The sequence below is a fragment of the Vidua macroura genome, chromosome 23 (assembly GCF_024509145.1).
Source record: "Vidua macroura isolate BioBank_ID:100142 chromosome 23, ASM2450914v1, whole genome shotgun sequence".
NCBI lineage: Eukaryota > Metazoa > Chordata > Aves > Passeriformes > Viduidae > Vidua > Vidua macroura.
In genome coordinates, this window is record NC_071593.1 from 2,827,761 (window position 1) to 2,841,106 (window position 13,346).

Sequence of the window (13,346 nt, forward strand, 5' to 3'; positions counted from 1 at the left end):
CCCATCCCCAGTACCCAGCCCCCCCATCCCCCAAGGCTTTTCTCCTCCCCCCACCTCCAGCACCCATTTGCCTCCCCCAGGGGCTCAGGGGGACGCCCTGGCTCAGAGGGCCCCAGGGCGGGGCTGGCACTGGCACCCAGGAGGGGCAGGGACCCCCCCCCAGGGACACACCAAGTGGGGCCAGGGGTCGATGTGACAGGGCCAGGGCCACTAAATGCCATGCCCAAGCTCCATAAAATCTATTCCCTCCCTGTGCAAAGGAGGGAGGGGGGGGAATTCCTGCTCCAGCAGGGTCCCTTCTTGCTCCCACCCCACCCCGCAGTTCCTTTTTAGGACAGCTCCAAGTGGGATTTATGGGATAATCACCTCCACCTTGCTCCAACACCCTCGGCCCACGTGTCTGTACTGTAATGAGGCTGCCACAGCTCCAATGACAACTTTAATCCGATAATATTTGCAAATAACAGACAAAACAGGAATGGGGCCTTGGCTCACACCTTGTACCTGTGTCCTCCATAGGATCCGGCGCTGCCGGAACCGCCACAGCCCCGGAACGCCCCAGGGGATTCCTTCCCACAACAGTGTAAGCTCAAGGAAGAGACTTTTTTATATATAACATTAAAAAAATTAACAGCAACTTGAAAAGATGGAATTTCCAAGGAATATGTACACAAGCGAGTGCTTCAGGTTGGGAAGAAAAGCCTCCTTGGCTTTGGCATGGAATTTGCCATGTCTATATCTTGGGAAAGAATCCACGGGTCCAAACTGTCTCAAAATATCACTTTTTAGGAAATTTAGAGCTCCTCAAATGCTGCTGCTTAACCCCCAAACCCAGCAGGAACAAGGGAGGAAGGCGCTGGGCAAAAAGCAGCTGGAATTCTTTGCATAAAACATTGGAAATAAAACACTGGAAATCAAAACAAGTGGGGTTTTGGGGATGGAATTTGTGGCCCACATCCTCTTCTTGCAGCCCAAATTCCTGCAAACCTTGAAAAAATAAAACTGATGTGATCTCTGCATTGTATTTTTCCGTGGAAACAAAAGAAAAGGTTGGAAAGGAAGAGGGTCTCTAATAAAGAGATCCCTTGGCAGTGCCCAGTGTGGATCAGTCTGGAAGTGGGATATTATTTCCTGCTAAATACTAATGGGGAGAAAAGTTTTCTGGGAGATGTTTAAAAAAAGAAAAAAAAAAATGAGTGCATTGCTGAAAAATGAAGAGAGAGGAGTAAGAAAACCGCTTCCCATGGGAAACATGGCACCCACCTGCACCCCCTCGCCAGCTCCGACTGCCCTGAGCCAGGAACACTCCCAGCAGCGGCAGACTGGAGGAAAATGTTCTCCAGAATCATTAAAATATCCCAAATTTCTAAAAAACCCCACAATTCCCAGAGCCCAGGTGGTTACGGGATTGTCCAAGGTGTGGAAGTGACAGTGGAAGGACACGGAGAGGGGCAGCTCCCAGCCCCTGGGAGGGCTTGGGAGGCAGATCCCAGCTTCCATTTTGGGTTAAGCAAATGACGTTTTGTGGTCTGAAAGCGCTAGACATTCCTCACGAAGTCACAATTCCCGTACTTCCATGCTGGACTGAAAGCGTAAGAGTGGATCAAAGACAGGATTATCCTAAAGAGTTACTGCAGAATGATCAGGATGCTCTGGATCTACTGGATCACCACCCCTCTGCGGCCGGGCCGGGGGACACACAGAGCTACCCCTCGTCCCACACACACCAACTGCTGCTCAACTTCCCAACCTTCCTGCTCTTTATTAAATAAACCCGGGAACATTGTCCTGAAGCAGGATGTCCTTCAGTGCAATCTGCTTTGACATAAGGCATTTGTTTTGTTTTTTGGGGAGCAAACGTCTCATGATGGATTTTTGCCTTCTGGAAGAGTCAAAAAGAACTGTATCCACCTGTTTTTATTCTTTTAATGCCCTATCATGTGACAAATCCTCTTCCCTTCTGGTTGCTCCTCTTGGAAAACCATCAGTGGCCAAGTAAACCAGTCCCTGGGAAGGAAAGACACCACCAGCAGATGAGGAGGGAAATGGGATGGGGGTGGGATTCATGTGAGGGGATAAAAAGGGGGAAAAACACCTGGACTCACCTTTAAATCCCTCTTCAGGCATACAAACTGGGATGGAAAGGGAAGGAAGGCATTAGAAGTGGCTCTGAGGATTCCACAGCCGGTGACAAGGAAGCGTCACAATCCCCATTTTCCACCTTCCCAACCCCAATCCTTGGCCAGGAAGCCAAGCCCAGCCCTTCCCCACCTCTCTCACCTTGCATAACATCGTCCATGGCCGCGTAATCCGCGATGGGCTCGTCGGCCTGGAAAGGACACGGGAGCAGGGAATTAACCAGCACAGGGACCAGGGGCATGGATCATGGCTCTGCTCAGAGGAGGAGCAGGGAATGGCTCTCCTGCCCAAACACTGGCAACTCCATGGGAGGACTCACTCCATAATTTAGTCGTGTTTTGGGCTGGTACCCACAGAGCTCAGCAGCTATATCAGCTACAAAGCACTCTTGGAAATAAAAAAAAAAAAAAAAAAAAAAAGGGGGGGTTTTCTCCTCCAAAACAAAGATAAAAAGGATTTACCTCCTCCAAAACAAATAAAATTAAGGATACTCCTACTCCAAAACAAATTAATGAGGGTTTTTCTCCCCTAACATGAAAAAATTAGGGCTTTTCCTCCTCCAAAACAAAACAAAAGGATATTCCTCTTCCAAAAAAAAAAAAAAAAAAAAAAAAAAAAAAAAAAAAAAAATATTTTTTTTCTTGTCCAGAACAAAAAACCAAAACAAAATCCCCTCAAACACCCAAGAATATTCCTCTTCTGAAACAAAATAAGGATTTTTCTCCTCCAAAACAAAAAACAATAAGGATTTTCCTCCCCTAAGACAAAAAATACTGAGGATTCTCCTCCTCCTCCCAGGAGCTGGCTCCATTTGTCCCCATTTCCACACTCGAGCCCACTCGCTGCTCTGGGCTCCCTCGGATCCCGCGGCATTCCCGCCTCCCTCCCGCCGGTACCTTGAGCAGGATGACAGACTCGGGGATGACTCCCAGGCTGCCCAGCGTGGCCGTGTCGTCGCTCAGGATCTTCCCGTCCAGGGACAGGTTCTGGTCGAAGGGGGCCACGGAGAAGGCGTGCATGATCTGGGGGCACACGGACACCTCATCCCGGGAGCTGCGGCACCTCCCGCCCAGCACCCATCCCCAGCTCCTGGGGCAGTCAGACCCTTCCCCTGCGCCCCCACACTCCTCACTGGGTGTTTTCTTCCTCCTTCCTGGCAGGAGAGCCGGCCTCACCTGGATTTTCAGCTCTTTCAGGGTCTGGTTGGCTGATACAAGCAGCGCCTTCTCTCCCCGGACCTTCCGGTGCCGTGTGCTTCTCCTGATTCCCTGTTTTTGGTAAGTGATGTAGCTCTGGTGGGACAGCTTCTGGCGTTTCGTGCCACCGTTGGCCTGGAGACGAGGCAAAAAACAAGGAGATAGAGTTGTTTGGGGATAAACACAACCTTCCCAGATCCCAGAGAGTGTTTTGGGCCAATTGGTCACGCGAGGGAAGGCAGGAAGTGAAGGAAAACCCCTTGGAAAGCCAATTGAAGCATGCAAGTGTGGAGACGACCAAAGGCTTTGCCTTCAAACCTCAGTTCCTAGTCCTAATGCCAGCGTGGGGCAGATTTCCACATGCACATGAATCCCTATCCGTATTTAATCTCTCTAAACCCAGCACTGGTGTGGTTTGACCATTCAAACGGCAATTTAAGACACTTTTCCGCTGCCAGTGAGATGCAGAGGAGGAGGGTGGTGATCCCATCATGCTGGCTCGAGAGGATGATACAAAAATCAAGGAACCTGATGTGATTTTTCATCTCTACCTGGTTAAAATCAGGATCTTGCTCCCCCTCTGGCTTGTTTTCCTCCCTTTCCTCTTCAGCTTCCGAGCTGCTCACGTTCAGCTCTGGAGCCGCGTCCTTCATTACCTGGGGTCATAAAAATCATTCTCCATAACAAACAGCATCCACATGGCCTGTCCCACCATGGCAAACAGCTCCCGGAGACCTCCGGGTGCCACCTCCATCCAGAGAGCCCAGGAATAACCCCGGGAGCTGCTCCATGAGCTCTGCAAAGGCTCCTCCACCCTCCCCAGCTGTGTGGAACCTCAGTGGGATTCAGCTCAGGAATCCCCCTCTGTGGAATTGCAGGTGCTTCCTGCCCTCCTTTCCAGGCAAAGGAAAGTCTCCTGAGCCCCAGTTGATTCCTTTCCCATCAGCTGGCTATTACAAAAGCCTCAACATGGAGAAAGTATTTTCCGTGAATTAAGACATTTATCCGCCCCTGCAGCAGCCTGGCAGGGACATGCAGCACCATTACTTATGGGGCTGGAGGTTGCAAGCAAATGAAATCTAAATAAGTTACACAAATACAAAAATAAAAAGGTTGTTCAGGCCAGTGAAAGTCACTCCAGGCATAGATTTGCCTGGATGTAAATTCCCAGCTATGCTGTGGCTGGAACTGGGCTTTGCAGGAGCCCAGGAGATGTGGATGCCAAGAGCTCTCTTCTCCATCAATGTATTTGCAATTAACGATGCAATTCCGGCTCCCAAACATTCCCCATAGCCCTCTGAATTCCAGCAGAGCCACTCTACAATGATTTTATCTGGATGAGGCTTCCCTCTGCAGCATCATTCACCCCAAGGAAGAACCAGGTGGTGCAGAGGAGGGAGGAAAAGGGGTGAGGGGCTGGGACACACTCCCTGATTTTGCAAAGCCCAGCAGCAAGGGCACAGTGGCTCCCAGTGCTGACAGTGATCCTGCTACTCCCCATCCTGCCGAGGCTGCCCTGTTACTGGGAGAGCTCGTGGGCACGTTCTCACCCCCTCTCTCCAGCTCCAGCTGCTCCATAAAGAATAGCTCCCTGTTTTTCTGCCAGCCCCACGTGTGAGCACAGTCCTGTCCAGTGCCAGAAAAATACAACACCCAACCCTCTTGTGCACCGGAGCCAAGAGGGATTCAGGCTGAAAGCCCGTGGCTGAGGGCTCCAGACGGTGCTGCGTGATCCACATCTCACATCCAAGGCAGGAACCCATCCAGCCTCCAGCTCCCTGCGGTTCCCCAGGCTCCAGCGCCTCCCTGGGATTGGCAGGGAGGTGGAAATCAAGGAAAGACCAAAAAACCCCACCCCACACTCCAAAGGTGCAGAGATTGTCTTCATCTGAGCTTGCCCACCCTTGGCTCCCTTCTTAAGAGCCCTGAGGAGGGGTGTTTACCAGAACCACCTTGGGTACTTGGAAAACCAGTTCTAGAGCTGATCCTGACACTTAAGACCAGTAAAAACAAAATTCACAGCTTCAGGGGATTCTCTGAACCATCTCCAAGTTCATTGTCTCACCAGCACTGAGGGGAAGAGCTCGTTTCTGTTCAGGAATAAAAATGTCACTTGAGCAAGAAGAAAGGAAATGAAAAATATTGGAGGGGGAGGAGAGCAGGTAGAGCCTGGAACACAGCTAAGACAGAGAAAACAGCTGGGAGCATCCCTAAAAACACCAAGGATTTGGTTTGGCAAAAGGAAGCCTCGAGGAGATGGAATTTTTCAGACACAGAACGTCCCAGTTTGCTGGTTTTGCCGAAGTTGCCTGGAGCTGCAGAGCTGGGGATTGCTGCCCTCACCACCACCACGGACCAACAGGATCCCCACCAGTCCTGGGGACATGGGAGCTGTGCCAGCCCCCTCGGGGCATTCCTGGGGCACCTGGAGCCTGGCTGAGCAGGGATGGGGGAAGAGTCCTTACCTTCTTGTTGTCCACCACTTTGTGGATGTAGATGGTGGCCTGCGTGTACTCGCGCAGGTCCCGCTGCTGCTGGCACAGGAGCCCTTCCCGGCATTCGGGGCACAGTTCTGGGCAAACACCAAGGGAAAAAACTTCTCATTGCTCCAGCTCCTCAGAGGCCCCAGTGCAGGGCCCCTCACTGAGTGAATCACATTAAATCCCAGAGTGGTTTGGGCTGGAAGAGACTTTTAGGATCTCATCCACTCCCTGCCAGGGGCAAGGACACCTTCCACTATCCCAGACTGCTCCAGGCCTTGGACACTTCCAGGGATGGGGCAGCCACAGCTGCTCTGGGCAAACTGTGCCAGGGCCTCCCCACCTTCACAGCCAAGAATTTCTCTGCAATATCCCATCTAACCCTGCTCTCTGGCAGTGGGAAGCCATTCCCTGTGTCCTCTCCCTCCAGGCCCTCATCCCACATCCCTCTGCAGCTCTCTTGGGGCCCCTTTTCACCCTGGAAGGGGCTCTGAGCTCTCCCTGGAGCCTTCTTCAGACTGAACACCCCCAGCTCTCCCAGCCTAGCTCCAGAGGAGAGGGGGTCCAGCCCTTGGAGCACCTCCATGGGCTCCTCTGGACTTGCTCCAGTGGCTCCACATCCTTCCTGTGCTTAAGACTCCAGAGCTGGACATGGCATTGCAGGGGATATCCCCCTTGCCCTGGGTTTCCACAGGGGGGGAACCTGCCAAGCTCTGTGTTTCCCAGTGACCCCCTTAGACTGAAGTTTCTAGCCCCAGAGCCCTTGCCAGGAGCAGAGGTCACTCACGGGGCTCGGAGGTGTAGCAGACGCTCTCGGGGCCGGCCCCGGCTGCCTGTGTCCGGGTGATTTTGATGACGTGATCCACAACAAAGAGTTTTTGGATCCTCTCCCACTCGCTGGGCCATATCAGAGCTATACTGTGCAAAGGAACAGGCAGGTGCTTTATGACATTGGAAAAGACAAGCCCTAAACTCCCAAAAAATCCCTCCCTCTTTGGCTTGTTGGTCTGCCAATGAAAGAAAAACTGCAAGATCCGTCCAAAACCCAGCTACACGGGAGGGCCTGTACACCCAGATAACAGCAGCCTGTGATTAGTGACACTGTTGTGCTCCCGTCGTGCCGGAGGGAGGGATGGAGGAGGAAAGGAGTGGAAGATTTCCTACTTTTAGTGCTGCATCACTGCAGAAGCAAGGCTATGGAGCATGAAGTCCAGCCCTGCAGCCAGCACTCCGGGGGGGAAGGCTCACGGAAAGCAAATTGTAAGGAAGCAGAATGTTTCTGCATCCTGGCCAAATCCAGAGTGGTTATTGTCAGGAACAAACCAAGCTGAAGGAAGCTCTATTTTCCTGACCCAGCATCCTTGGACAGTTTAAGTCTTGCCTTGCAGGAAGGCTGAGGTGGCTCTGAGAAAGCCTTGGTGTTAATTTTGAGGGAAAGGATTACTCCTCATCTTGCTGTGGCTCAGCAGCAGAAGCATTCCTTTGGGAATGTTCTCCTGAGGCTCCTGGCAAAAGGAAAGTGTGTGAAGGGAAGGAACTCACTGTTTGGAGTCTTCTTTGGTCATGGAAGCAAAGGTGAACATGAGCCCGCCGTGGGGACAGAGCAGGACACTGTTTGCTATGGAGGACACGGGGCTGCAGCGCGTCGGCCTCCTGCAAAAGGGAAGAGGTTTGGAAAGCTGGATCAGGTTATCCCACCAAACCCCCCACAATTCTTCAGGAAGCCAGGAAGAAATCACAGGTGAGTATTTACACAAGGCATTCCAACAAGGAATAGGAACTACTAGTGATGAGGAAATCAGATCTGCATTCCTCTGCAGTGCAGAATGACTCTGACCAGCAGAGATTTCCATCTCCAGCCTGAGCAGTGACCTTTGGGATACAGCTCCAGACAGATGAAAAAACTAATCAGGTTACCAGCTAATCTGACCATCTGGTTAACACACAGCAAACAAGGAAATTCAGTGTCTTACACTGTATTACAACTGATACAAGTCCTGCAAAAATCAGCTTCGCTGTTTCCATGAGGTCACTGTGCTGGGAGTCAGAAGCAAAATATTATCTACAGCCCCCAAAATAAGAGATAAAAAGCACCAAAACCCTCCAGCCAAGTTACCTGACAAATTTCCTCCATTCTTCTACAAAGAACTGTGAAACAATATACAGCTCATCCGTCTCCTGGGGGAAAAGAGGAGGGAAAAGGATCTTTTTAATGAACCCAACAATGACTGTTCGGTTTTTCGGCAGCGCTCGCTCCCTTCGAGACCTCAGTGCTGCTTTACCATGACAACTCCATCCAAGTGGGCTGTGAAAGCCAAGCAAAATAATTTGGGATCAGGTACTAAGCACTGCCATTGCTAATCTTGTGTTTATTATGAAGTTACTTGAGCTTTTGATCCAATTACTTTTAATTCCCAGCGGGAAAGGGCATTTCCCTGGAGCAGCCAGGACTCCCCAGCGCTGTTTCTCTTGCTGCGTACTCAGCGTTCAGAGCTGGCGAATCCCTCCCTCCCACAGGCGTGGGGTGAGACCACCCCAACATCCCTCAATTGCTTCCAACATCAAAATCCACAAGTTTTTCCTTTTGGCAGCAGCAGGGATACAAAACCACAGCTGTGCACCAAATGAGACAGCGTTTTTGGGTAATCTGTGTTTTTTTTGTCCCAATCTTCCTTTAAATTGTTTGCTCCTGGACAAGAAACCACCCAGCCCCCAAGAGCTGGGCAATAAAATTACTTCTATGCTCTCCTTTATTCTCACTCATTTCCCAAAGACAGAATTAAGGGCTTGCTCCATCTTTCTATAGGAAAACCCAGCACACCTGAGGAATACACATATATACACATATATATACACTTTTTAATTTCCCTTCATCTCTTGATTTCTGCTTCTTTTCCTCCCCAAACCTCAACTTCTTTTGATCAGGAAAACTCCAAAGGCTTGAGGGGAAGATCCTCAGCTTTCTTCTACAAGGCTCCCTTGGGAAATTAAAGGGAAAGGAGGACAAAAATGGAAAGAAGGATGTAACCCTGCTGGTGGAGACCCTTCTGTGTCTGACCCACAGTGATGAGCTTCAACTTTCTCCAGCTCCAAAAGCAAATCCAACCAGATACAACCTTAACCACCACTGGCAGGACCTGGAGCTCTCCAGCTCAGCATGAAAGGAAAACTCCTTTTAAACCATTTTGGGTCTCCTTGGTTCTGAGCCATGGAGCTGTGCTGCCTCAGTTTTTATTCCCAGCGAGGGATGGAGGCAGACACCTGCCAATGCACCTTGGCAGGATTGTAGAGTCAGCCATTAATCAGCACCATGAGACTCCCAGGAGCCAAGGACTGGAGCCAACAACTCCTTCTGGGCACCTCAAACCCCCAAGAATTCCTGGAGAAGCTGCTAGGAGAGAGTTTGCACAGCCACCGCTGCTTTTTGGAGGGCTTCAGCATTTTGGGAAGCTCCCTGAGCTTTTGAGACACAGGACGATGCTGGAGCACACCTGAATTTTGCCCAAGCAGCAGCAAAAGGTGGTGGTGGGGCAAAGTTCAGGTGTGTTCCAGCATCCTCCTGCATGGGAATGCTGATGGAGAGCTGTGGGAAGCGGATGTGCTGTTTCCTCCTTCCAGGGACGGCTACAACCATGACAGCAACATTGTCACTGTTATCTCCCTGACTGCAGGCCAGCCACTGCTCCCTTGGCACACCAGCCATTCCCAGGGCTCTTCAGGGCCTTGTGCCAGCACAGCTAATCCAGGGAAGTCACACCTCAGCACAACACACGTGAGAGCTCTGCTGGCACGCACTGAGTGAATGGTTATGGAATGGTTTGGGATCTCCTTCCACCCCCTGCCATGGGCAGGGACACCTTCCACTATCCCAGGTGCTCCAAGCCCATCCAAGCTGGCCTTGGGCACTTCCAGATATGGGGCAGCCACAGCTTCTCTGGGCAGGAGAGAGATTAAAGCCAACAAAAACCTCTCCCAAGCCTGGCTGCATCCCCTGATCCCCCTCCTTCCCTACCTGAGGCCAGCTGCCCAGGCAAGGCCTGCATTTATCATGGAACAGGTTCTGGAGAGAAGTCTTCTGCTCGCTGGCCATCATCTTATGCAGAGCTTCATTTTCCTCCCCTTCACGCTCCAAAATCTGCAGGAAACAGTTAATTACATCCAGCTCCCATTCCCAGCTGCTACTAAAGGTGACTTTACTCTCCTCCATGGCACAGGGTTGTGTTAAAAAGGAAAACCAGAAATACAACCACTATTTACAGTCAACAAAAGGGGAGCATTTGGCAAATACCTTGCACTGGGAACAGCACTCTTTGTTATTTGGGAATTCAGGGGCTTTTGGAAAATATTGCTTGAGTTTCTCCCAGGCTTCCTTGGAAACCACCCTCCGCTCATTTTCAGAGATGCACAGGTCACCTGCAGGGAGAGAATCAAGGAAAGGCTTTGATCACAACATGCTCAGGGATGTTTTGCAGCCCTTGATTGAAGAGATTACAAGGAAGAAGCGTGGGGAAGAAATCCACACATTCATCAGCCAACACCACGTCAGCAAAAACCAGTAAAAGTCACCTTCAACTCCTTCCTTACTTTCTTTAGACAGAGAATAATAATATTAATTTAATTTATAAAAATGCTCTTTCGATTTCCAAGACCATGGCCTAAGCAGCTGATCAAACACAAGGAGGGATGTGGGGAAAAGCCAGAGGGCACAGGGCTACTGTTTTCTGATCCTGGCTATCCACAGCTACATCCTCATGGTGACTCCATTTGCTGAGCTCCAGGATAATAACCCTGTGTCCCAAGAAACCAGGTGCCTTCCACATCCTTGAAAACCCCAAACTCCCACTGCAGAATCTCAATAGAGTTTCACGTGCCCTATCCAAGCACCTGAAAATGTGGAAAGGGCAGATTTTGCACCTTAAATCTGCTCTGAGGAATAACTGGATGTGAAGCAAAATTTACCAGCTATCCCCCCAGAACTCTTTTTTATCCATCAGGATTATTTATCCTGATATCAGGATTATCTGTCCTGATGCTCAGGCAGCTCCAAGACCCCAGCAAGGATTTCCAGGATCCATTTGTGCCTGTTGTCTCGGGGTGGAAGCAGGAGGCACACAGGCACTGGGACACCACGTGCACATGGATGACACGTGCTGGCCGGATAAACAAGGCTTGGAAAAACGGGAGAAGGCTCTGGGATGTGACCAGCTGCCCACTCACAGGGCTGCTGATGGCCAAGGGGAAAACACAACCACATCTCCCTCAGAGACAGCAGCTGGGAAGTGCCTGTGCAGGGAGGAACGCGGGGAGCGGCCGTTGCGACACCGGGATGTGAACCAGATTTGAGAATATCTGTGCCTCGGTGGGACTGCACCAGCAAGAGGGAAGGAAAACAGCAACTGTGGTGTCCAAAGGGCACAATCCCTTATTATCTGCTTTTCTATAGCCTGGAGAGCTGCAGAGACAGGAGAGGAGAAGGAGAGAAACTCCTTCCTCCCCACCCTCCAGCAGCTCTTTAACATGACAAGCAGCTCCTCAGGCCCACGGACTCCCTCCAACCGAGCCTGGAATTTGGCCAGCCCTGAAGAGGAAAAAATAGCAATGCTCCCCTCCTGCTTTTCCTCTAATAAACAAAGGTCAGGCCTCGGTGCAGCACTTGGCCACTTGAGCTTCATCCAACAAGGCCAAATGGCTCCAGAGGCTGGCCCAGGATGCTGCCCAGAGCCAGCAAGGATGGGGAAAAAAAGGAGCTTGTACAAATAAGTGCCTTGACACCACATGATTAATGAAAACAAATGAATACGGTGAGTGAAAGAGGTGGAAAAATCAGCTCTGGGTGTGCAGGGCACAAGTGTTTTGCCATCTGGAAGATGAACCCAACCACTACTGACCCTGCTTCCCATTCCCACCATCCAGGGACATGTTTTGGGCATGGACATCAAAGAAGGCTTAACTTGATATCTGGAAAAAATTCCCTGGGATCAGGCAGCTACTGGAGAGCGAGGAATTGCAGCAGGGATGCAAAGGGAGCTGTGAAGGGAACGCCCGGGTGGCATTCCTGGAGGCCAGCCAGCCCTCCCAGATCCAGCAATGCCTTTTCCAGAGCCTACCATGGAGGCAGGAACCTCCTCCAGCACAAAATTAAGGCCGTAGGAACAAGACTACAGATTTGCTGATCCACTCCAGAGGGAGTTTTTCAAGGTGGAAAGCTTGTTTTCCATGAGTAATCAGAGGTTAACTCAAGACAACAAAACCTGCCCTGCCAGCAGCCCCCTTATTTAGTATTATTTATTCTGCTATGACCTCAAGTCACAGATCAACCAGCAATTTAACACCATACATTTTCCAAAGGCCTATTGGCCTATTTTTTATCGTGTCTGGCTCTCTAAATGTTCCATCCCCATGCTCCATGCTTTTACTGAACAGCAGCAGCCTCGAGGCAATGGGAAATGCAGCGGTTTCAAGGCACTGAGTAACAGCTAAAATCGTGACAAAGTGCTTAAACACTCTGCTTGAAAATGAGATTTCTCAAGCCTTACTCCAGGTTCTTGACTAGCGCTGATGACAGGAGGTGTGTGGCTAATTTATGTCATTTTTCCTTCTGTTTGAAATAAGATGGAGCCACCCCACAAACTGATGCCTACAAAGAGAAGCTTAAGTAAAACTGGGCTTTATGGCTGGGAACACAAGCTTTATAAAGTGAGATTAAAACAACAGGGTAGCCAAGGATGCAGCTAATGAGGCATCACTTTCAAAACAAGTGTTACGAGGTCAAAACCTTACGTAAACAGACACCAAAGCACAGCAGGTTGGGAAATCGATATCCAGGAGTGGTCCTGGCCCAGGTGCTGGTTGAGTGCTCCTGTTTTAATGTAAACCAGGATATTAAACAGATACTCTCAGCTCCCACCTGGACTGATTTACATCACCCCTTCCTCTCTTACTATTTTTAGAGCTTCCAAATGGCTGCAGAGCTTTGGTGCTGCCCATGCAAGGATGGGAAGCTCCTCAGCATCTGACAGCTCTGCTTAGACAAGTCCTTACAGGGTCTGCCTGCAAGGAGAACTTTTGAGTGCAAGAAACACCAGGAAAATGAGAATTAAGCACACTTTGGCAGCGACTCCTCAAGCTGGCTACAGTTGGAGCAAAGGCTACAAGGTTAATGTGTGCAGCAGTGGGCAACAACTGAGATATTCAGCTCCATCCCCCGGAGAGACTCACCATGTGGGCAAACGATGTCTTCATTAAAATTTAACTCCTCTTCCTCCTCCCTCTTCTCTTCGTTTGATTCATCTAATTAAAAAAAATAATAATACAAGAGGATTGCACAGAGTTCCTCTCCCAAGGAAAAAAAAATCTTACAGGGAAAGGAGCACGGTCGCCTTTTAAATTACAACAAACCCCCTCACTCAAGGGGAAATTTGGAAGGAAATTTGTTATTCTCCGACGTCTTGGCCTCTGGGCAGGCGGGATTACAGCCCCCAGGTCACGTAGGAGGGCTTTGAAGTGCATGGAGCACAAGCCAGGCCTTTGT

At 50.3% G+C, this 13,346-nt stretch overlaps 1 protein-coding gene across 5 annotated transcripts in view; it reads right to left on the reverse strand.

The window, feature by feature from the left end:
• Nucleotides 1-426: 426 nt before the first annotated feature.
• The window catches only part of USP48 (ubiquitin specific peptidase 48), a 30,619-nt gene continuing 17,699 nt past the window's right edge, over nt 427-13,346 (reverse strand). The window contains exons 15-27 of one of the 5 annotated variants that reach the window (XM_053997313.1): nt 13,034-13,105; nt 10,104-10,228; nt 9,828-9,950; nt 7,932-7,993; nt 7,358-7,468; nt 6,603-6,733; nt 5,801-5,907; nt 3,887-3,991; nt 3,315-3,470; nt 3,036-3,161; nt 2,281-2,329; nt 2,106-2,132; nt 427-2,007 (exon numbers count right to left, since the gene is read on the reverse strand). In XM_053997313.1, coding sequence (XP_053853288.1) covers nt 1,985-2,007; nt 2,106-2,132; nt 2,281-2,329; nt 3,036-3,161; nt 3,315-3,470; nt 3,887-3,991; nt 5,801-5,907; nt 6,603-6,733; nt 7,358-7,468; nt 7,932-7,993; nt 9,828-9,950; nt 10,104-10,228; nt 13,034-13,105 — 1,217 coding nt within the window. In that variant the 3' untranslated portion in view covers nt 427-1,984. Of the gene's footprint in view, nt 2,008-2,105; nt 2,133-2,280; nt 2,330-3,035; nt 3,162-3,314; nt 3,471-3,886; nt 3,992-5,800; nt 5,908-6,602; nt 6,734-7,357; nt 7,469-7,931; nt 7,994-9,827; nt 9,951-10,103; nt 10,229-13,033; nt 13,106-13,346 lie in introns of those variants that run through there. The other 4 variants (XM_053997316.1, XM_053997314.1, XR_008440415.1 and 1 more) reach the window with 4 other exon arrangements.